The sequence below is a fragment of the Cervus elaphus genome, chromosome 19 (genome assembly GCF_910594005.1).
Source record: "Cervus elaphus chromosome 19, mCerEla1.1, whole genome shotgun sequence".
NCBI lineage: Eukaryota > Metazoa > Chordata > Mammalia > Artiodactyla > Cervidae > Cervus > Cervus elaphus.
Window position 1 is genome coordinate 84149267 of NC_057833.1, and position 25446 is coordinate 84174712.

General features: G+C 37.4%; 1 protein-coding gene across 4 annotated transcripts in view; it reads left to right on the forward strand.

Annotated features, from left to right (window-relative positions):
- The window catches only part of PPP2R3A (protein phosphatase 2 regulatory subunit B''alpha), a 228811-nt gene that overhangs the window by 50866 nt on the left and 152499 nt on the right, over positions 1-25446 (forward strand). The window contains exons 2-3 of one of the 4 annotated variants that reach the window (XM_043874682.1): positions 110-282; positions 13167-15625. In XM_043874682.1, the coding sequence (XP_043730617.1) occupies positions 13634-15625 (1992 nt within the window). In that variant the 5' untranslated portion in view covers positions 110-282; positions 13167-13633. Of the gene's footprint in view, positions 1-109; positions 295-13166; positions 15626-25446 lie in introns of all 4 variants that reach the window. The other 3 variants (XM_043874683.1, XM_043874681.1, XM_043874684.1) reach the window with 3 other exon arrangements.

Sequence of the window (25446 nt, forward strand, 5' to 3'; positions counted from 1 at the left end):
GTTCATTGTGCTTTCCACATCAAAAAATACAGAATAGATTTTGGGTAAAATATTGCTTTTTTGTAATTCAAAGCAAGAAAGAATGTTTTGCTTTTCTTGTGTTCCCTAGACCCCAGAACCATCTCTTGTCCTATTTTTCCAGAAGAGAAGGTGAATCCCAGTGAGGGCATTGACTTGACCATCTTACTGAGCTTGTCAGTGCAGAAGTAGAAGCTTGGACAAGGAACTCCTGCCTGCCCTGGTGCTTTTTGCCTCAGCCACATTTCCTCCTTCTCCACTGAGGTAAGGAAAAAAGTAAGTCTTTAAGCACTTCCTAGTTCCTGTATGCTCAAATGAGGCCTGCTGCTGAGATGTTCTTATTTTACTTTTAGCCTCATCAAGACATCAGTGTTAAACCTAGAACATTAATTGTTCTTTCATGTTCATATATATAATTTCTTTGAGCATCAGAAAAATATTGCCTTCTATGAGATCTCTTATTTTCTCAACAATTTTTAAAGTGAATACAACAGATAAAATATTCCAGGTCTCCTTTTTTTATCCCACAAGTAGCTCTGTAGTATATGTTTTTGTATCCCTCTAAACTGTTCTCTTGGGATCAGTTTCCATACTGAGTCATCCACTACAGAGTGTCGGTGTTTTCCAGGCAGATTATTGTATTATTTCTACATGACTCATTCCTTCTGAATCATCACACCTTGTGTACTCTGTTAAAAAAAAGTTTTAGGCGCTTTTCTACAATTTTTCCCTATCTAGTCTTCAGAATGTCCTATTTAAGTAACACGGATATTCAAACAGTTGTCCCTTGCGTCTATGATTTATGCAGATCATTTTCTTCTTGAACCCTTTCATCAGCTGAGATACGTGGTGGAAGTTCTTTACCTCATACTCTCTGCTCCAGATGTTTCCTGAAATAGAACACACAAATAGCAACATAAAAATTTGTGTAACATTCTCTATTTTCCATCATTATATGTATGCTGTTTAAGGTTTTATTAACTCCTCAAATTTCTACATGAAATGAGGGAGAAACATGTACAAAAGAAAGGTATAGTTTTAATGTTTATTAGTACACAAACTTCTTCGGAATTCAGAATATTGGAAGAATGTAGCACTTTCCTCCCTTGACTTCCATGTCACATTTGACTGGTTCTCTTCCTCCCTTTTGAAAATTCATTCTCTGTTTCCTTCCTTGTATCCTTCTCTTCACCCTGTACTTATCAGGCTTCCTCAGAGTTTTGTCTTTGTCTCATTTCTCATTCTGTGCAGATCAGTCTTGTCCACTCTTGTGGCTTTAAAACCTTTATCTGGTACTTACTCCCAAGTTTTTATTTTCAACTCCTGTCTCTTTACTGCCATGTATATTCATCTGAGTGGGAAGTATCGCTTCTGGATGCCCTACCAAAATAGCCCATGCCTGAAGCTGAATTTCAGTTTTCTCACCCCTCTTCCATCACATTAGCAAAATAAAGGGTAAAAATTATATGACCATCTCAGCAGGTTCAGAATAGATATTTAACAGAACTAAACCACTTCATGAGATTTTTAAAAAATCTCAACAAACTAGAAATAGAACTTTCTCAATCTGATAAAGGATATCTACTAAAAAAGCTGCAGCTGTCATTATGGTGAAAGACAGTACTTTTCCCTAAGATCAGATACAAGGCAAGGATTTCTGAACTCACATTTCTATTCAGTTATAGTTCTGAAGATTCTAACCAGTGCAGTAGTCAGTAAGGCAGTAAGTATTGGAAAGGAAAAAAATAAAACTCTCTAGTCTCAGACAGTACGATTGTCTATATGGAAAATCCCAAGGAATTTACCACCCCCCCCCCAATTATTTAATAAGTGAATTTAGCCAAGTGGCAAGTGATAAGATCAATATCATAAATCAACTGTAGTTTTCTATACCAACAACAAACACAGTGGAAAATGAAATTAGTATAACAGTACCATTTGTATTAGCATCATAAAACATGAAATATTTGGGAGTAAATTTAATGAAAGGCCTATAAACATTGCTTAGAGAAATGAAAGAGTATGTAAATATATGGAGAGATACATTTATGTTCATGGATTATAATGATTGGAGACTTGATATTGTTAAGGTCTCCATTGTCACCAAATGGAGATTTAGATTAAATGAAATTCCAGTTAATACCCCTGCATGTTTCTTTGTGAAAACAGGCACAGTGATTCCAGTATCACTATGGAAGTGCAGAGGACCTAGAATAGCCAAAACAATTCTGAAAAAGAAGAAATGGTGCATTTACATTATTATCTTAAGGCTTATTATAAAGCTACAATAATTAAGACAGAATGGTATTGGTAGATACAAAGACAAAAGAATAGAAAATCCAGAAATAAATCTATATGTATGGTGATTTGCTTTTCAACAGAGGCTCCAACACTGTTCAGTGGGGACAGGATAGTCTTTTGAACAAGTGATGCTGGGTAATGTTGAAATTCAGCCTCATACTGTACATGAAAATTAATTCAAAATAGATTATAGACCTAAACATAACACTTGAAACCCCTAAAAACCTTAAAGCATCTGTGACCTTAAGATAGACAGAAATCCTAAGACAGGATACAAATTTATTAACTACAGAAGATAATTTGATTAATTAAATTAATAAAAATTAGTAGAATTAAAATCTCCTACTCTTCTAAAGCTACTGCTCAGAAACTGGATAGGAAAGCCACAGACCACAGACAATATCTACATCTAAAATATGTAAATGAGCTTTTAGAACTCAGTAGTCAAAAGCAACCCAAAAGATTTGAATAGAAACTTCACCCAAAAAAAAGATGCATATGAATTGCTAATAATAAGCATATGACACTTTGTTGTAGAGCAGAAACTAGCACAACATTATAAAGCAACTATACACCAATTTTTTAAAAAGCATATGAAAATTGCTCAACGTCATTAGTCATCAGGGAAATGCAAATTAAAACCACAGTGGGATACCACTTCACACCTGCTAAAATGGCTAAAATTAAGGAAACTGACAAGTATCCAAAAGTTTGTAGGGCCACTAGCGCTCTTGAGTGTTGCTGATGAGACCATAAAATGGCAGAACCACTGTGAAAAACTATTTTGCAGGTTTTTATATAACATACACTTCTCATGACTTATTAATTCCATTGTTAGTTACCCAAAAGAAATGAATGCTTATTGACAAAAAAGACTTTTACTTGAAAGTTCTTAGAAGTTTTAATTCATAACAGTCCAAACTAGAAACAACCCAGATGTCCATTAACTGAATAGATAAGATGAATTTGGGTATATTTAATTATATAGTAGAATATCCACTAAACAGTAAAAAGGTGTATACTATTGATGCATGCAGTAAAATGGATGAATCTAAAAGCCATTATGCAAAATGAAAGAAGCCAAACTGAAAATATATGTACATCTCATATATACACATCTTCAATCATGTGAAGATCTAGAACTGGCAGAACGAATCTATGGTGATAGGACTCAGATGAGCAGTTGTCAAATATTTCAGGGTAGGAAAATTGATTGGGAAGGGGCACAGAAATAGTTTGAGGACAATGTAAATTTTCCCTCTCTTTTAGGACAGTGGTTCTTGCTAAATCTCCTTGAACTATACATCTAATATGAACATTTTTACTCTGTAAATTATACAACAGTAAAGCTGATTTAAAATAAAAGTGAGACTCTAAGAGCTGAGGGGCTTCCCAGGTAGAACTAGTGGTAAAGAACCCACCTGTCAGTGCAGGGGGTGTAAGAGGCGCGAGTTTGATCCTTGGGTCGTGAAGAGACCCTGGAGGAGGGCAGGGCAGCCCACTCCAGCACTGCCTGGAGAATCCCGTGGACAGAGGAGCCTGGAAGGCTACGGTCCATGGGGTCGCAGAGAGTCAGACGTGACTGAAGCGACTTAGCACACTCTCAAAGAGCTGAGAGGAAGCTCTGTTTTGGAGTAGCAGTTGTCAATTAGTGAACACAGGGGGAGTGTTTAAAAGTTTGAAAGGAATAGAGTTCCTTTGTCAATTAGGTGATCATGTGATTAGATGGGCTTTCTAATCTCCAGAAGAGAATTCTTTAACCCATAGTGGGGGCTGGGAGCTGGAGATAATAAACCTGGTTTTGGTGACTGACCTGGACTTGAGCTGGGATAAGGAGACTGGTGGGCTTATTCAGAAAGTAGACCTTTAGTCAATTTTACCTTTAGTCCTTTACCATCCTCTCTGTATGTGATGGCCTGAGGTTGATGTTTTTCTGGTTCAGGTTTTTTCACCAACAAATAGGATTCCTGTCTTAGCAGGAAAGGAGGGAGGATTTTCTGAGTTTGTGGAGTAAGAGTGGGGAGAATTCTATTCCTTTCAAACTTGTAAGCACTCCCCTTGTGTTCCGTCCTCTACCCTCGCCCATTTTCTGTGATTCTTGGTACCTTCTAACCTGGGCCTTCTGGGGTTGTGCAGGGGGAATTGGTTTGTTTGTCATTAGTATCCCTTCATTCTCTACTCTGCTAAGTCACTTACTATCCCACTGCAGTTTTCTGTCTTCATATACAGTGATTTGGGGCTACTGATGTTTCTTAGGTTCTTTGAAGATCGAGTTTACATTCCTATTTTTGTTCTTAATATTTGAAGGAGACCTTAAAACTATAAAATCCATACTGTACATTTTCAGCCTTACCAATACCAAACTCCTGCTACTTCTCCAAACACGCAAAGCTCTCTCTTAATTATATGGTAGAATATCTATATAACTCTGTACCTTTGTTGAATTCCTTTTTGCTTATATGCATGTGCGTGCTCAGTTGTGTCTGACTCCTTGAGACCCCATGGACTATAGCCTGCCAGGCTCATTGGGATTTTCTAGGCAAGAATATTGGAGTAGGTTGCCATTTCCTTCTCTAAGGGATCTTCACCACCAGTTAAATCCCATCTTCACCTGCTAAGGCTCTCATCCTTCAAAAAAAAAAAAAAAAATCCAGTTCTCCCTTCTAACTTTTCTTGTTGGCTGTCTCTGTACCTTTATTTCATAAGAAATCCACTTCGGGATGTTTGCTCTGAAGGAATACCAGGAGCCACTGGAGAGTACTTGTTAACACAGTCATACACCGATTAACGTGGAGGTAATAGGAAGTGTTGAATGAATGCTGAACCACTTAGAGTGCATATGAACCACTTAGACAGAAATTGGGAAAACAGACTCTGGCCCATTGTGGAAATGAAGGAACAGAGAAGATGAAAGGCTTGGGGGAGGTGGGCAGGCAGTGTGCAAGAAGACCTGAGGAGGAATAAATGTAAATATTCAAAATATCATCTCTTAATTTCCCTCCCTCTCTGCTTTCTACCCCTGATACAACATGTTTAGACTGATATTTCATCAAATTGAACATTGTAAAACACTCATTTCATGTGCCACTTAGAAAGAAAAATCTCAAACTAGAATACAATGCTTTCTTATCATTTAGGACTTTTTCTACTTAGTTCTTTTGGACTTCTGTTGACAGATATTTTTAATTATACATACCTCTTGTGCATACATACATAGTCTTTGGAACTATGCCATAGTCTTTGGGGTTTGTTTTTGAAATCTCACTTACTGAGGTTACCAATGATCCTCACACTGGCAAATTCAGTGGGTAATTTTTGTTTTTTCTTGATCTCTCAGCAGCACCCAACACTAACGATCTCCATTTTGAAAGTTTCTCCTTCAGCATCCTTGAAAGTTGTTTCTTAGGATCCCTCCTAAGAATTCCTTTCTTCTCTTTAGCCCAGAAATGTCTATGATCCTCAACCCAGAGCCCTTCTCACTATATGCACACACTCTGAGTGAGCTCTCAGAGCTGCCTCTCCCACGCAGATCTTGCTGCTGACCTGAAGGTTTTTACATTCACATTTTATCCACTCATCACCACTTGGATGATCCATGTGTGTTACCTCTTCAAACAACATATTCAGAATAAAACCCTTCATGTTTTCTATGACCACCTCCCATGAAACAAAAACAAAAAACGTGTTGGAAGTGATAACCTTAGTCCTCTAGTACCTAAATTAGAAACCCAAGATTCTTCCCTTTTTACTCTCTCCTCCTCCTCTTCTGTGAATTCTTTCTCACTGACTCTTTAATCAGTGCCTTCCTGTTTATTAACTTCTGCCACCTATTTGGTTTAGAGTCTTAGCACTTATTGCATGGATTATTACATTAGCCTTCTAATTGATTTCCACACTTTCACTCAACTGCTGGAATGTCTTTCTCAAACAGAAACCTCATCATGTTACTTCCCAGCTTAAAAGTCTTTGTTTCTTTTCCCATAGTTTTCAGAATAAAGTTCAGATTGCTGAGGTTAGCACACAAGACAGTCTGGGGTCCAGTTCCTGCCCCTCTCTGGTTTCCTCCCCTCTTGCCTGTCTGTACACTCCCCCTCCCACCTCACCCCCAGTGAAATCAGCTGGAACTATCATTGTTCTGAACTCACTGTGCCAGGTTAGGCCTCTGAACCTTCACATGTATGTTTCCGTCTAGAGTATTCTCCCTCTCCTTCTTATCTAATTCTCATTAGTTAGAATTTAGAACTCAAGAACAGGTATATCCCTCCCTTATTTGGGGAAGCCTTTCATGACTTTGAGGTCTGATTTAGATACTCTCTTTTAAAATGGACAAAAGTGTTTGAAGAAAGGCTTTGTGAATGAACACAAAATGTCTACTAGGTAAATAGAAAGATGTTTAGGTGCAGATTGAAACATGCACTTCATTATTTCATCTATCAAATTGTCAAAGATTTAGAGTGGTATCACTCAAGGAGAACATGGAAAGATGGGCCTACTCCTACACTGATATTGGAAATATAAATTTGCCATTTTTCTGGAGAGAAGAAAATGGATGTATGTTTCTAGAATCATTAAAAACAATAGGCATATACACACACTCCTTTTGGCTTAGCATTTTACACCTTGGAATACATCCTAAGAAAATAACTTTTTTGTAAAACATACTTTCACAAAATTTCATGATGTTCATTCATAAAAATATTAACAATGGTTATTTCTGAATTGCGATATGAGTAATTACAGCGCTTTTCTAACTTTTCTGAGAACATGTATTAATTATGAGAGCAAAATGGAAAAGAGAACCCCCACCTTTGTGCTCCTGTTCCGTGCTGTACTTGCCTCCCTGGTTGCCCTGATTAAACAGTGAGTGTGCTGAGGGCCATCACCAAGAATTATTCAGCATCATCCCACCAACATCTGGCTCAGAGTAGAAAATGCTGGATAAGTGAGTTATACCAGTAACAGCTAACAGTTATTGAGTATTTCCGGTGTCTTAGGCATTATCCTAAGCATTCAACATATTCACTTAATCCTCATGAGATGATTACTATTATTATCTCTGTTTTGCAGGTGAAACAGGCTGATAAAAGTTAACCAACTTCTGTAAGGCCACATAGCTGTTGGTGGCAGGTTTGGGATTCAAATCCATGCAGACTGGCTTTTATTGAGAGACATAAGATAGCATCATAGTTCTGAGTTAGATTGTTTCTCTGATTAAAAATAATTGGATTAGACTCCATGTCTAGGATTCTAGCCATACAGTTGGGCATCAGTTGAATCATGGTCTAAACAAAAAGGCAGAGTTTGATACCCACAGAATCTGAACCAAATACCAGGAGAGTAATCTCCATTTCTTTTACCTTAAAAAAAAAAACAAAAACGCCAATCATTTTACACTGTAAACTTCTTATTGAAATTGGTGCCATCCCTTGGGATTTAGTTTTATGTTCCCTCTCTGTGATATTCATGTCCCTTCAAAACTTAAACTCAAAGGCCTAAATTTTTAATTAGTTCTTTAGCTCTTCCTCCCACCACTTCTCTTTCTCAGTAAGATTACTTATGACAGGGTCATCAGATTTCATTTTTAAAACCTATCAGTCTTCGTTTTTGTTATATCTTCTCTTTTTTTCCTTCATATTTTCTTTTAAAGTCTCAGAATTTCTGAAAGCTGCCTTCCTACTAACTGGGACTATACTGCATAATATGGTGGCCTCTAACCACATATGGCTTTCAAAGAAATTATTTGGAATTAATAAGAATAAGCAAAATATTTAAACACTACTTCCCTAGGGACATATGGGACTGGTCAGTAGCACAGGATAAAAGATGTTCAACATCATTAGCTAGAAGGGAGATGTAGGTTAAAGCTCCATTGAGATAATACAGCACACTATTAGAATGGCTAAAGTAGAAAATACTGGCAGTCACAAATGTTGAAAAGAATGTGGAATCATCCATCTCTCTCATACATTACTGGTGGGAATGTAAAATGGCGTAGCCACTCTGGTAAATAGTTTCTTATGAAAATATGCTTAACATTCAACCTAACCATCAGACTTGTAAATAACCTGTGGTTATTTACAAGAAATGAAAACCATGTTTATACAAAAACTGAAGCTTTATTTATAATAACCAAAACTGCAAACAATATAAATATCCTTAAATAGGTGAATGGGCAAACAAATCGTGGTATATCCATACAATCAATAGACTCAACAATAAAAAGGGATGAACTGTTGAAATGTTCAGTAAAGTGAATGACTCTCAAAATCACTGAGTTCAGTGAGAGAAACCAATATCAAAAGCTTAAACACTGTATGCCTTACATAAATGTTCTTGAAATGACAGAATCGTAATGATGCAGAACAGTTTAGTGGTCTGTTTACTGTATGACTACAAAAGAGTAGTGTGAGGGATTCTGAAGAGTGAAGGGGTAGTTCTGTATCCTGATTGTGGTGGTACTTACTGTAAAAGGAAGGGAGGAAGTAAAGAAAAGGAAGGAGTGAGTCATATAAAACTGGTGAAATCTAAATAAGGTCTGTTAATGGTCGGTTTCCTGCTTTTGATCCTTGTGGTGTGGTGATATAGTTACCATTGGAGGAAACTGGGGGAAGGGTACACAGGAACTCCATATATTATTTTTGTAACTTTTCTGTGAGTCTAAAATAATTTCAAAATTTTAAATGTTTAACTAAATAAAATTAAAATTCAGTGCTTCAGTTACAGTAGCCATGTTTAAAGTGCTCAATAGCCACATGTAGCAGATGGCAGCCATATCATGGCAGACATGGAATGTTTCCATCAATGCAGAAAGTTTTATTAGGCAGCACTGGCTAAAAGCATTATGTCTGACTCTAGCCAGTATTCTCTCCCTTGATTACTTCAAATTCTAACATCACAACAATACTTTCTTGTATTTTCTGTCATGTTACCTTATTAATTGGTTGTTTTGCTCATTTTCAAACCTAGAGAAAGATTTATCTTTAGTTTCTCAAATTTCAGAGAAATAAAAGAGTCATGTCAGTTTAGGAATTTATCTGACAACTGTTTTAATAGTTTAAATTTAATAGCTTAAATTTAATATTTAAATATCCAATTTAATCTGGATATTTAAATTGTCTTAACAGTTCTGTATTTTGCCTCAGGACCACTTTTATCACCCATATTAAGATATAGTCCTGGGACTTCCCTGGAGATCCAGTGATTAGGACTCCATGCTTCCACTGCAGGGGGCACAAGTTCTGTCCCTGGTCAGGGAACTAAAAATCCCGCATGCCATATAGCATGGCCAAAACAAGCAAAAACGATACAGTCTTAATAGCTCTCATACAGTTATCCTAATATACTTTATTGATAGTGTCCTTTGATTTGCCTTCTCTTTTACCCTTACCCAAAAACTCTTTCAAAATCATGGTTTTCTGAAAAGGCACATAGTTTTTTGTGTTTAGTGGTATTTCTTCCCTGTCTCCTGGATGTACATCTTTTAAAAATGTATTTCCTTCCATTGCTGCATTCTAGTCTTTTGCCCCATAACACTTATTCCTCTTTGGCGCTTTTGCATTTTCACTTAAGAATTGTTGGGTAGGTACTCCCTTGTGGATCAGTTGGTAAAGAATCTGCCTGCAATGCGGGAAACCTGGGTTCAATCCCTGGGTTGGAAAATCCCCTGGAGAAAGGAAAAGCTACCCACTCCAGTATTCTGGCCTAGAGAATCCCCTGGGGTCACAAATTATAGTCCATGGGGTCACAAGGAGTCAGACATGTTTGAGCGACTTTCACTCATTCCCTTTACTATGGATCTTCCTTATACTTGAGCTTCAGCCAACCTGCACGATATTCAGCTTTATAGTTTTATATGAACCACCATCTTGGATTTGAAGGCAAGGAAGTAGAGGACAAAACAATGGCTCAAGATCCATTCACACAGCAATAAAGTTGAGACACTGAAGGAAAAGAAGAATGGGGGCGAAACACTGAAGGAAAACCACAAAGAAAGAAAGAAAGGAGTGTTGGAATTACAGTTTATATGTTTGTGGAAGGAAAATCTGAATATTATAGTGATTTTAGTGTTTCTTCAAAATAATTCATAAGTTTACTGTAATTATAATCAAATTCCTATCAGATTTTCCTTAAAACCTGACAATGCAGAAATTCATCTGGAAGACCATCAAAGAATATTGGAATATAAAAAGGAATCACAATTCAAAATATGAGGGAAAAGTCAGGTGGTAAAACTTAATGAAACAACAGTAATTATGATAGTATAGGATTGGCATAAAAACAGAGTAATAATCATTGAATCTAAGGAGCCAAGAAATATATCCTAAACAGTATAAGAATTCAACAACATAAAGGGTTCTTCATGAATTAATTGTATTAACCATATCTGATTTCACTGTCTCAAATACAGAAATTAGCAAAGGATTTGAATAGAAACTTTACCAAAGAAGAAATATAACAAATAAGCAAAATAAACAGAATTTTCTAGGATTGAAGAAATAAAAATGAAAACAGTCAAGTTCTGCTTCTCATTATTGAATGGGTAACTGTTTTTATTGTTAAAATACCAGTGCAGTTCTTGGTATTGTTAAACTGATGCTCTCTTTCTCTGCTGTTGTCATCTCCTACCTGTCATTGTCTTAGTCCACCTTCCTTGATGCAGTAGTATTGCACACTCTTATCATTCAACAAGTCATATTGGCTCTAGCTTTGAAATATATTCAGCATTTAAGATCCCCTGGAGAAGGGGAAGGCTACCCACTCCAGTATTCTGGCCTGGAGAAGTCCATGGATTGTATAGGCCATGGGATTGCAAAGAGTCAGACACGACTGAGTGACTTTCACTTGCACTGTGCCTCTCCTGGTTCAAGCCCTCCAGCCTTCTTACCTCATTTACTGATATAGCTCCTACCTGTTTCCTTATTTCCTGTCTTGCTCCTCTACAGTCTCTTCTGAACACAGAAGCCAAAATCACCAATTTAAAAATGTAAGTCTGATCGTGTCATTCCTCTGCTCAGTAGACATCAGTTGTTTCCCAGCTCACTCACAGTGAAGCCAGATTCATCGTAATAGTCTACAGGCTCTGCACGGTTTAGACTCCCACCTCTCCTTTCTGGCCTCTTCTCCCACACTGCCTACCACCTTGCTTTCTCTACTCCAGTCACTTAGCCTCCTTGTCATCCTTTTAGTAAGTCAAGCACACTCATAACCTAGGAGCCTTTCTACTTTTGGTTATTCTGCCCAAGATGATTTAGCCCCAAATACCTCCTCAGCCTGCTCGCTCTCTTCTTTCAGATCTCTGTTGAGATATCAGTGAGGTCTTCCCTGACTGCCTTTTGTAGCCCACACCTTCTCATTCTTTCTAAAACCTTGTTGTGCTTCATCTCTCTCTGTTGCACATACCACTGTCTAAGTTAGGTTCACTTACGTGTTGTTTTTCTTTTTCCAGCTAGATAGTCAGTTCATTCAGGACAGGGACTTTATTCACTGCTCTATCTCTAGCACTTGGCAGGTGCCTGTCACACAGTAAGCACTCAGTGTTTATTGATTAAGTCAGACATTGGCTGAACCTTTTTATTTTGTTTTGTTTTTTAATGTTTTTTCTCTTTTTCTTTTTATTATTTTTAATTAGTTTTTATTAGAGGATAACTGGTTTAGAATACTGTGTTAGTTTCTGCTATGCAGCAAAGTGAGTCAGTTATACATATTTTATAATAGTTTGTGTCCCTCCATCTGGCAGATATAACAGTTAGAAACATATGTATCTAACAACAGAATATCAAAATACAGAAAGCAAAACAAACTAAGGGAGAGATAGAAAGCTAAACAATAATGTTTGGAGAATTCAGTACCCCCCCTCCCACTTTCAATAATGGATGGGACTACTAGGCAGCAGTGGATTGAGCCTTTTTGGACAACAGCTTACAGCATGATTTAAGTGCCCTTTTTTAAAAAAAAAAATAAGAGAATGATTAAATTCTATCCATTGATGACAAGAGAGGGAGATCTGCTTGTGGCAGGGTCTGAGAGGATGAGATCAAGATCAGTAATAAAGGTTGTCTTTCTCTCTCAGAAAGAGTAAGAAAAGAGATGAAGGTAAGGGAATAATTTCCAAGTGTCGAGGAAGTTGTACAATCAAGAACAAGCACTGCGTGTCAGCCATCTTTAAGAAACCTAGGTTGATGGAAGCAACATCAACCTGTCCTGTTGATGCAGGACAGTAGCAGAAAATAAGGTTATGTGTGGATGGGAACAGTGGTTGAAAATGAGTCAAAGAATTTAGGCCTGCCATGATACATGTTAGAGATCAGTAGTGTGAATTCTTGATCTGTCAGAGGTGAGAAAGCTCTCTATATCCAAGCTAGTCAGTGTCATGTTAGGAAGCAAGAAGGGTGGGATTAGAAATGCCAACTGAGAGGCAGTTGTAACAAGACAGAGTTGAGGTAATACTGTAGTTAAATTACTAAGTCATATCTGACTGTTTTGCGACCCCATGGACTGTAGCCCACCAGGCTTCTCTGTTCTTGGGATTTTCCAGTAAGAATTCTGGTGAGGGTTGCCATTTCCTCCTCCAGGGGATCTTCCCGACTCAGGAATCAAACCCACATCTCCTGCATTAGCAAGTGGATTCTTTATCACCAAGTCCCCAGGAAAGCTGGTAATACTACTTTAGGTAATAAGGAGTATAGGATGTAATGAAGCAAAGGCTTGAATCAAAGATAAGCCATCATTCATGTGGCAAAGAAAAAGATGATTAACTGCATGTGGGATACAAAAGAAGAGGAAATAAAAGATTCTGTCAGTATTAAGAGATTGTATTTCCTTTAAATTGTTTTCTTTTTTCATTATAGGTTTTCCTGTCATTCACAAAAAAATGGATCATTTAAGCCTTTGGAGGACTCAGTTATCACAGTACTTCCATACTATCAACTGAGATTTATGACAGTACATTTATGACCATAAATGTCTGCATCATAGAACTGCTGAAGAACTAAAAGAGAATATTCTTTATTCTTCTTAAAATTTATTCCTAAAAATAATCCTATAGTATTATGATATTACTAAATGAAACTAGAAAGCACAATTATTAAATTATTAGACTTGCTGATACAAGCACGCATGTGCAACAGCTACTGTATCTGACAGTTACCAAACCTCAAATTTTGATGATTTCCCTTTGTGGGAAAGTCATTATATTTGCAAGAAACCACTGAACATTGTCAGTCAAATATATTTTTAGCTGAGTGTCATTTAGGAGAATTTACTTGAAACAAGTTCTGGAAAATTCTACATCCTGCCACCCAGTGGATTTGCTATTATGGCAGCAACTTACAGACTTGTGGTTAGTACTGTGAACCACTACAGCAGTGTGGTGATAGACCGGCGTTTTGAGCAAGCAATACATTATTGCACTGGAACCTGCCATACCTTCACACATGGAGTTGACTGCATTGTGATACATCATAGTGTTTGTGCAGACCTCTTACACATCCCTGTATCTCAGTTCAAAGATACAGATCTGGACTCTCTGTTTCTACCCCATGAAAATGGGTTTTCCTCAGCTGAAGGTGACTATCCCCATCAAGCCCTCACGGGCATACCCAAGGTCAGGAAAGGATCTACATTTCAGAGTACCTGTAATTTAAAGGACATTGCAGGAGAAGCAATCAGTTTTGCCAGTGGGAAAATAAAAGAATTTTCCCTTGAAAAACTCAAAAACTCTAACCATGCCACTTACAAAAAGGGAAGGAAAGTTAAATCTGACTCATTCAATAGGAGGTCAGTTGATTTTGACTTGCTCTGTGGCCATTATAATCATGATGGGAACTCTCCATCGTTTGGTTTACTCCGGAGTTCCTCAGTTGAGGAAAAATCTTTATCCCATAGAAACTCACTTGATACAAACCTGACTTCAGTGTTTCTTCACAACTTCTCTGAAGAAGACCTGGTTACTCAGATTTTAGAAAAACATAAAATAGATAATTTTTCTTCTGGTACAGACATAAAGATGTGCTTAGACATCTTGCTAAAATGCTCTGAGGATTTGAAAAAATGCACAGACATCATAAAACAGTGTATAAAGAAAAAGACAGGGAGTAGCATCAATGAAGGAAATGGTAATGATGCAATTTCTAGCTCTGAAACTGTCTATATGAATGTAATGACCAGGTTAGCATCCTACCTGAAAAAGCTACCATTTGAATTCATGCAATCTGGGAATAATGAGGCTATAGATTTAACAGAACTGGTCAGTAATATGCCTAGTTTACAACTGACTCCCTTTTCCCCAGTATTTGGCACTGAACAGCCCCCTAAGTATGAAGATGTTGTCCAGCTCTCAGCCCTTGACTCTGGACAGTTTCAAACTATAGAATTGCAAGATGACCAGCACAGTTCTAAAAAAACAGATACTATAAAACCCATTCCAAATAACTCTACAAATTCCTTATATAATTTAGAGATAAGTGATCCCAGAACTCTAAAAGATGTCCAGCTTCAGTCACAGTCACTAACTGTAAATCCTTTAGAAAATGTTTCTTCTGGTGATCTCATGGAAACCCTATATATTGAAGAAGAGTCAGATGGAAAGAAAGCCTTATATCAAGAACAGAGGACAGAAAATGGACCCTCTCAGGAGTTGATAAAGATAAATGAAGATAGAGCAGAATTATCAGACCATGGTACTCATCTTAAAAAATGTCCTGCCTCAATGCAAAATGAAATTGATAAGATATTTGAGAAATCAGTTGTTAGTCTACCTGAAGAAGATCTTAAATCTAAAGTTCCTAAAGTTGAAGAGGGAAATCACAGAGATTTTATGAATTCTAACAGTCAGGAAGAGATAGATAAATTGTTAATGGACTTGGAATCTTTCTCACAGAAGATGGAGAACTCTCTAAGAGAGCCACTTGCTAAAGGTAAAAGTTCTAACTCTCTAAACAGTCAGAGTCAGTTGATTGGTCAGCTCCCAGATCTTGAGCCTAAATCTAAAGTCTCTTCACCTACGGAAAAAGTGTCACCTTCCTGTCTAACAAGGATTATTGAAACCAATGGACACAAAATAGAGGAAGAGGATCGAGCCCTCTTACTGCGGATTCTAGAGAGCATTGAAGATTTTGCTCAAGAATTGGTTGAATGCAAATCGGGCAGAGGGAGCCTATCACAAGAAAAAGAGATGATGCAAATTCTACAAGAAACCTTGACAACTTCCTCCCAGGCCAATTTATCAGTCTGCAGAAGTCCTGTTGGTGATAAAGTCAAAGACACTACCTCAGTGGTTTTGATTCAGCAGACCCCAGAGGTAATCAAGGTAAGACCTAACAATCTTCAGTCCCAAGAAGTCTCCAAAGAAATGTACTAATGTTTGCAAAATTTAGAAACAAAAAATTTTTTGTCAGTCATTTTATGTTCCACTAAAGCTCCTACCCTACACTAGGCATGGTCTCACCAAGTTCGGTGGAAAAAGCTAAAAAGCAAAGTCTTTATAGAGTTAAGCAGATTGCTTTCAATTTTCTTCCCCATACCCATTATCTTCTTCCTAGCTCTGTGACCAAAGGAAAGTTACTTAGTCTTAATATTCTCATCTGTATTATGGGAATAATAATGATCAAGATAAGTCAGGTGAAGCACAAGCAAGGTGCCTTACACAAAGAGTTATTTAATATTAGTTTCACCATCCTCAACCAGTAAGCCACTCTTCATTGCATGCCTTTGTGGACTACAAGCCTGTGTAGAACTTAAAATCTAGTTGCTTTGAATTTACCCTGCTACTGATAGCATTACTTTTGAATAATCCTAGAAAGGAAGTTATCTGCCCATTTGTAGCTATGTATATGTGTCTTAGCACAATAGGATTATTCTTATTCGTTTTACACGTCCAACGCAGTTGGTAAGAGGGCTCTGCTCCACCTCGTGCAGGGACCCAGACTGATGGATGCTCCATGTTCCTACAGCTGCCCCATTGCCCCATCTGGAAGATGTGGCTTAAGAGTTCACTGAAGAAGGCTAAGAAAGAAATGGAGCTTTTAACCACCTTGTCCCACTCTTGACATAATTCCCGTCTCCTCACAGCCCAGTGATTCCAACCTGAAGTCTAAGAATCATATGGGAGCACATAGAATATTTGGTGAGCTCTGTCTCTACCATGTGAATACACTATACGTGTCAACGTGTGTGAATTCAGACATGAAGCGAAGTCAACAAAACTAGTTGTAAAATAATGATAGGAATTATTAGAGGTATTTATATTGTATAAAAAGTATGAATAAATACATGGATACATCAGGTACAGTGTTCAGAACAGTGATTAATCCATGGAAGAAGGAAGGGAGATAGAACTGAGGAAGCGTGCACAGGGCCTCAGTAATGTTTAATCTGGTGATGAATCACCAGTATTTTGTCTTGCCATATTGTATGTCTTTAATATAATAAATTTAAAAAAAACAAATGGATATTAGAGATGTCATATATATGGCCCAGTTAAAAAACAAGTTATTATTTTCTTATAAATACATTAATATTTTCATTAGAACAAGAAAAAATCCATATTATGATCAGACTAATAATTTTTACCTCATTTTTTTTGTGGCTGTTGTACACATTTTTAGTTACCAGTGACGCTAAAGTTTAAAACAGTACATATTTAAAGTGTTAAATAACATAGGTCTAAAAGATCCTCAGTTGTCCACTGAGCATTACTGTGAAATCTCTGTGAGTCTCTTCATTCATGGATTCATAGTTGGTAATACTCTTTTGTTAACATGGGTCAATGCCGAAGGGGAAAAACTATGTCAGTTAATTAGAAAAAAAATTTTTTAAATCCTTTCATGTACATAGGCAAGACTGATGTGCTTACTGTTTTATAAAGAAAATGCCTATATAGTAACCAAAATTATAATAACATAAGCTCTAACAGTTCTTGTGATCTGTGGCATACCAAAATATTTAAATGTGTTATCTGTTTTCCCCATTTAAAAAAAAAAAGTCTACCTTCTCTGATGACATATTCCAGTGTTTCACAACTACTATGGCCAGAAACTCTTACTGTAATACAGTGTTTTGAAATTTGTTTAGCCCTCTTGCCCCATTATCATCTGTAGGAAAAAAAACAACACAGATTCTTCTAGAAGAGGTGGGCTGCAGAAAGCAGAAAATGTGAACCTGACGCCAAGAATAGATCCCAGGCAGCATCTCTCCTGTGTGCCTGGCTGGCAGCTCCAAGTGGGTCACCAACTAAGTACAGCTGCCTAAAAATGACACATTGGGCACTAAATGCGCTCCCCAGTTTTGTGACAAGTATGGACTGACTGAAATCAAAATCATATTAAACAAGTCTCCCATAGGTCTTTTAAATGAGTTCCTCATAGAACTCATTTTCTATGAGTTCCAACCTCATAGAATAAAATTTGATGAGATTTCTTTTTCCCCCACAGAGGTACATCATTTTTTTAAAATTGAGGTATGATTGACATATTAGTTTCAGGTGTACAACAACCTGATACTTGTATACACTGAAACAATTCCAATTAAGTCTTGTTACCATCTACTGCCATACATAGTTACCATTTTTATTACTTTAATGAGATTTCTTCTTCATAAAAGTTGAAAAAATGATTCATAAAAAGCTAATTTAAAGAAACAAGCAATATAAAATGTTTCAGGAAGATACTTAAGGTAAGAAAACAAAACCATCCTTCCTTGATTCAGTTGCCTCCTTACCTCTTCATTTTTTAAATCTTTTCTTTTTATGAAATATTTAAAATCAGAAGTTAGCAAATGTTTTCTATATAGGGCCAAATAGTTAATATTATAGTCTTTGCAGGTCACAAGTTTCTGTCATATAGTCTTGTTTTTTGTTTTTTTTTCTTTTTTAAACAGCCTTTCAATAATGTAAAACTATTCTTAGCTCCAAGTCTTAAAAAATTGCCAGTGGACCAGATTGTAGTTTGTCAACCCCTGTCTTAAACAAATAGAAAAGTATTGTGAATGACAGAAAAAGCATTTTTATTACTCACCACTTTGCTTTATCAAATCTTAATGCTTTGCTGTAGCTTTGCTTCAGATCTTTATTTGATATTTTCATTAATATCATCATTTTTAAAAAAGTCACCTCAGATATAGTTGAAATCCCAAGGGTTCCCCTCCCCAGTATTCTATCCTCTTCCAGAAGTAACCGTTTCCTGAAATGTCGGTGTTTTTATCTCCTGGTCATGTTTTTATTCTTGTATACAAAGAATGAACAGAAAGTTCAGTTCAGTTCAGTCGCTCAGTAGTGTCTGACTCTTTGTGATCCCATGGACTGAAGCATGCCATGCTTCCCTGTCCATCACTGCAACTCCCGGAACTTACTCAAGCTCATTCCATCAATTTGGTGATGCCATCCAACCATCTCATCCTCTGTTGTCCCCTTCTCCTCCCGCCTTCAGTCTTTCCCAGCATCAGGGTCTTTTCCAATGAGTCAGTCCTTCACATCAGATGACCAAAGTATTGGAATTTCAGCTTCAGCATCAGTCCTTCCAATGAATATTCAGGGTTGATTTACTTTAGGATGGACTGGTTGGATCTCCTTGCAGTCCAAGGGACTCTCAAGAGTCTTCTCCAACACCACAGTTCAAAAGCAAATAAAATCAGAGAGGTAGGTTGGGGCCAACTTACGAATGACCCTGTATGCTATGCTAAAGTGTTTCTTTGACAAAAAAGCAGCAGACTCACAGATATAGAGAACAAACTAGTGGTTGCCAGTGGGGACAGGGGAGTGGGTGGGGTCCAATATAGGCTTAGGGGAGTAAGAGGTATAAACTACTAGATATAAAATAAGCTGCAAGGACATATTATGCAACACAGGGAATATAGCCAGTAGTTTATAATAACTGTAAATGGAGCCTAACCTTTAAAAATTGTGGATCACTGTATCATATACCTGTAACATATTATACAGCGACTGTACTTCCATTTTTTTTTTTAAAAAGAGATCATTCTAAGGGAGTGGCTAGCTAACGATTTTAAAGCACAGGAGTCCCACAGTATAGTTTTTTAAGAATAATTTTTTAAAGAATAATAAATTTTAAATTAAGACTTTTAATTTCTTAACATTTTGAACAGTCAAAAGTTTTCCAGTTGTTCAAAACATTTCAATTAAAAGACTATGTAAGGGACATATAGGAATTGCTTTTATTTGACATTGATGATTATCCCTGAAAAGATCTACTTGACAATATTATATATCATTAATATTTTAATATGTATTTCAAAATAATTTCTCAAGAGGAACAGTATTTGTTTTCCAGGAATACATTTCAAATCTGTATTGGGAGAGGGAATCAAATAAAAAATACTAGAAGGGTGTTGAGAGATTGGTACAGAGGATATCAATCTAAATCAGGGGTCAGATGAACAGATAAAGAAGTTGTGGTACATATATACAGTGGAATATTACTTGACCATAGAAAGGAATGGATTTGAGTCAGCTGAACTGAGGTGGATGAACCTAGATCCTATTATACAGAGTGAAGTAAGTCAGAAAGAGAAAAGCAAATCTCATATATTAGCACATATGTATGGAATATAGAAAAATGGTACTGATGAACCTATTTGCAGGACAGGAATAGAGATGAAGACATGGAGAACAGGCTTATAGGCAAAGTGGGGTAAGGAGAGGGTGGGATGAGTTCAGACAGTAGCATTGAAACATGTATGTTACCATATGTAAATAGATAACTGGTGGGAAGCTGCTACATAGCCCAGGGAGCTCAACCCTGGTGCTGTGTGACAACCTGGGGGCAGTGGGTGGGAGGCAGTCCCAAGAGGGAGGGTATCCATGTGTGTTTATGGCTGATCCACACTGCTGTATGGCAGAAACCAACGCAACACTGTAAAGCAATTACCTCCAATTAAAAATAAAGACGCAAATCAGCTTTAAACAGCTTAAATAAATCAGGGGTCAGAAGCCTGTGGCCCGTAGCCCAAGTCTGGCCTGCCACCTGTGTTTGTAAATGGCTATATTTTAGCACAGCTACAGTCCTTCTTCTCCGTATGGACTGTGACTGCTCTTGTGCTCTGTCTGCTAAGTTGAGTAGTTGTAACAGAGACCTTAAAGCCTAATATACTTACTGTCTGGCCATTTATAGAAAAAGTTAGCTAATTTCCTGGTCTAGATATTATTTCGTGTAGATCAGCAAAACAGATTTTTGATAAGGTTAAGTGTGATATTTTTTTAAAAACATCAGTAGTAAAAACTGCCAATGTGGCAGTCAGATAGTCAAATAGAAATCGAAAAATAAGCAAGCCCAGAGTTTCAGAATTCTTCATCATGGGTTCTTATCTACATAGCTTTCTCCCTTTTCCTGTCCAGTCATTCCCTATCTCTGACTTTTCCACTTAAAACACATTCCTTTTCATCCCAAGTCTTATTCTCTGCTCTTTTTTTCCTTTCTTTGCTCATGAACTCTCTCACTGTGTCAAGTTCTATATAATTGGTCACCAGGTGACAGGAAACAACCCTGTAGGTCCTGGAATAACAGACATTATTCAGACAGGCCTGAAATGAGTTGAACAAAGAGAATGGTATGTTTTCACTTATATATAGAATCTTAAAAATTAAAGCAAATGAATATAACAAAACAGAAACAGACTCACAGATAGAGTGGACAAACTAGTGGTTACTAGGTTGAAGGTTGGGACATAGGGCAGGATAGAGAAGGGCATTAGTGGTACAAACTACTAGGTGGAAAATAAACTACAAGGATATATTGTACTGCATAGGGAATGCAGTCAATATTTTATAATAATTGAATGGAGTAAAATCTATAAAAAATATCAAACCACTATAATGTACACCTAAAACTAATATAATATTAGTTTTATATCAACTATACTTCAGTTTAAAAAAAAAAATAACAGCTGCGAAAGTGGGTGTGGCTGAGGTTTCAAGAGCATTTTTCATAATATCATATGAGTGAATTACATGTGTGACATGGACATAAATTTTTTTTTAAAAAACACTTAGAAAAATATACTGCTTTGGAAGTTCACATAATAAATGATGTTTTAATTCCATGTTTTATTACTGTTAGCAGATGATATTACAGTCATTTTTGGTTTGTTTTTAGCTTTATGGGACAATAACCTGTTAGCTGTTATTGACAGGTTAAAATAATAAACCCTAGCCTCCCCTGAAAATTATTTACTTTTACTTAATTTTAGTAAAAACAAAGCCTGGGAAAGTCTTCATTATTACTTGTCTCCACTGAAAGAGTGGAGGGCAGGGTGGGGAGGACTTGTCAATGAAAGAGGAAAATTTTAAGGTAAACAAAAAGGAAGATTTTTTTAAAACTATACTGTAATGTTTAAGTCTAGTGAAACCTTACAAATTTCACTAACTGAGGGGGGAAGGTGTCTAAATTATTAGGAAGTTCATATTAAAACTCTTAATTTTTAAAAAAAACTATTAAAACTGTTGTCAGAGTATTGCCAGATGTGAACTTTAGCAGGACCTATTTCAAAAATGGGGTAAAGATCACTTTTATAATTGTTAAAAAATTATTAAAGAAGAAAGTATATGAATGGCCAGCGCCCCATAGTCAAGCTTGTTTGGGGTGAGAAGGCCCAGAATTGGCTTGGCACTTGGGTATTAGCTGACTGAATGTACTACATTTTTGGTCAAGTGGACCATATACAGGGACATATAAGTTATCCAGATTTGGCAGGAGCTCCTGGGCAGGAACAGCTCCATCATGAGCCTGGAAGTTTATTTCAATATAGTTAATACATTATTATGTAACATGGAGGTTGCCAAAATGATTTAAAAAGGATAGTTTCTAAATAGCTTGAGCATGTACTGTGTAGAGCACACAGTTGGGGATTAAGATGAATCAGACATCATAAGCCTTTGTGAAGCCCACAGTCTAGTAGAAGAGATAAGCTATTTACTCTGATGCAGAGTGAAAAGAATGGATTCCATGAGAGAGAGATGAAATGCTACAGGCGTTCAGAGGATGAAGAGAGAGAGATCCCAGCTTGTGAAATTCAGGGAAGTTTTTCTGGAGGAAATAGCATTTGGATATGGATGCCCTAGTCTTATTCAGTGAATTTACTTAAAGTCCTAAATGTTAGTGTTATTATAGTGTTAATGGTATTAAGGTTAGGTTTATTTATCTCATTGGCTTGGACCATTTCCATTCTGTTCTAAGACATAAAAATGTACCTTAATCTTCTCCAGTTCAGTTGCTCAGTTGTGTCTGACTCTTTGTGACCCCATGGACTTCAGCACACCACACTTCCCTGTCCATCACCAACTCCCAGAGCTTACTCAAACTCATGTCCATCGAGTCGGTGATGCCATCCAGCCATTTCATCCTCTGTTGACCCTTCTCCCGCCTTCAGTCTTTCCCAGCATCAAGGTCTTCTCCAGTGAGTCAGTTCTTCACATCAGGTGGCCAAAACATTGGCATTTCAGCCTCAGCATCAGTCCTTCCAATGAATATTCAGGACTGATTTCCTTTAGGACTGACTGGTTGGATCTCCTAGCAGACCAAGGGACTCTGAAGAGTCTTCTCCAATACCACGGTTCAAATCAGTTCTTTGGCACTCAACTTTCTATATAGCCGAACTCTCACATCCATACATGACTACTGGTAAAACCATAGCTTTGACTAGATGGACCTTTGTCAGAAAAGTAATGTCTCTGGGTTTTATTATGCTGTCTAGGTTGGTCATAGCTTTTCTTCCCAGGGGCAATCACCTTTTCCTTTCATGGCTACAGGCACTATCTATAGTGATTTTGGAATCCAAAAATATAAAATCTCTCACTGTTTCCATTTTTTTCTCCATCTATTTGCCATGAAATGATGGGACTGGATGCCGTGATCTTAGTTTTCTGAATGGTGAGTTTTAAGCCAACTTTTTCACTCTCCTGTTTCACTTTCATCAAGAGGCTCTTTAGGTCTTCTTCACTTTTGGCATATGGGTGGTGTCATTGGTGCATATCTGACATTGTTGATATTTCTCCCAGCAATCTTGATTCCAGCTTGTGCTTCATCCAGCCCACCATTTCACATGATTTACTCTGCACATAAGTTAAATAAACAGGGTGACAGTATACAGCCATGACATACTCCTTTCCTGATTTGGAACCAGTCTGTTGTTGCATGTCAAGTTCTAACTGTTGCTTCTTGACCTGCATACAGATTTCTCAGGAGGCAGGTCAGGTGGTCTGGTATTCCATCTCTTGAAGAATTGTCCACAGTTGATTGTGATCCACACAGTCAAAGGCTTTGGAGTAGTCAATAAAGCAGAAGTAGATGTTTTACTAGAACTCTCTTGCTTTTTCAATGATCCAACAGATGTTGGCAATTTGATCTCTGGTTCCTGTCCTTTTCTAAATCCAGCTTGAATATCTGGAAGTTAACAGTTCACATACTATTAAAGCCTGGCTTGGAAAATTTTGAGCATTACTTTGCTAGCATGTGAGATGAGTACAATTGTGCAGTAGTTTGAACATTCTTTGGCATTGCATTTCTTTGGGATTGGAATGAAAACTGACCTTTTCCAGTCCAGCAGCCACTGCTGAGTTTTCCAAATTTGCTGGCATATTGAGTGCAGCACTTTCACAACATCATCTTTCAGGATCTGGAATAGCTCAACTGGAATCCCATCACCTCCACTAGCTTTGTTCATAGTGATGCTTCCTAAGGCCCTCTTGCCTTTGCATTCCAGGATGTGTGGCTCTAGGTGAGTAATCATACTGTTGTGGTTATCTGGGTCGTGAAGATCTTTTTTGCATAGTTCTTCTGTTTATTCTTGCCACCTCTTCTTAATATCTTCCGCTTCTGTTAGGTCTGTACCATTTCTGTCCTTTATTGTGCCCATCTTTGCCTGAAATGTTCTCTTGGTATCTCTAGTTTTCTTGAAGAGGTCTCTAGTCTTTCCCATTCTATTATTTTCCTCTATCTCTTTGCACTGATCACTGAGGAAGGCTTTCTTATCTCTCCTTGCTCTTCTTTGGAACTCTGCATTCAGATGGGTATATCTTTCCTTTTCTCCTTTGCCTTTAGCTTCTTTTCTTTTCTCAGCTATTTGTAAGACCTCCTCAGACAACCATGTTGCCTTTTTGCGTTTCTTTTTCTTGAAGTCTTGATCACTGCCTCCTGTACAATGTCACAAACCTCCGTCCATAGTTCTTCATGCATTCTGTCTATCAGATCTAATCCCTTAAATCTGTTTGTCATTTCCACTGTATAATTGTAAGGGATTTGATTTAGGTCATACCTGAATGGTCTAGTGGTTTTCCCTACTTTCTTCAATTTAAGTCTAAATTTGGCAATAAGGAGTTCATGATCTGAACCACAGTCAGCTCCTGGTCTTGTTTTTGCTGCCTGTAGAGAGCTTCTCCATCTTTGGCTGCAAAGAATATAATCAGTCTGATTTCGGTATTGACCGTCTGTTGATGTCCATGTGTAGGGTCTTCTCTTGTGTTGTTGGAAGAGGGTGTCTGCTATGACCAGTGCATTTTCTTGGCAGAACTCTTAGCCTTTGCCCTGCTTCATTTTGTACTCCAAAGCCAAATTTGTTGTTACTCCAGATATCTCTTGACTTCCTACTTTTGCACTCCAGTCCCCTATAATAAAAGGACATCTTTTGGGGATGTTAGTTCTAGAAGGTCTTGTAGGTCTTCATAGAACTGTTCAGCTTCTTCAGCATTACTCGTTGGGGCATAGACTTGAATTACTGTGATATTGAATGATTTGCCTTGGAAAGGAACAGAGATCATTCTGTCATTTTTGAGATTGCATCCAAGTACTGCATTCCAGACTTTTCTGTTGACTATAAGGGCTACTTCATTTCCTCTAAGGGATTCTTGCCCACTGTAGTAGTTATAATGGTTATTTGATTTAAATTCACCCATTCCAGTCCATCTTAGTTCCCCAATTCCTAAAATGTTGACGTTCACTCTTGCCATCTCCTGTTTGACTACTTCCAATTTACCTTGATTCACGGACCTAACATTCCAGATTTCTGTGCCGCATTGTTCTTTACAATGTCGGGCTTTACTTCCATCACCAGTCACATCCACAACTGGATGTTCTTTTTGCTTTGGCTGTGTCTCTTCATTCTGGAGTTGTTTCTCCACTGTTC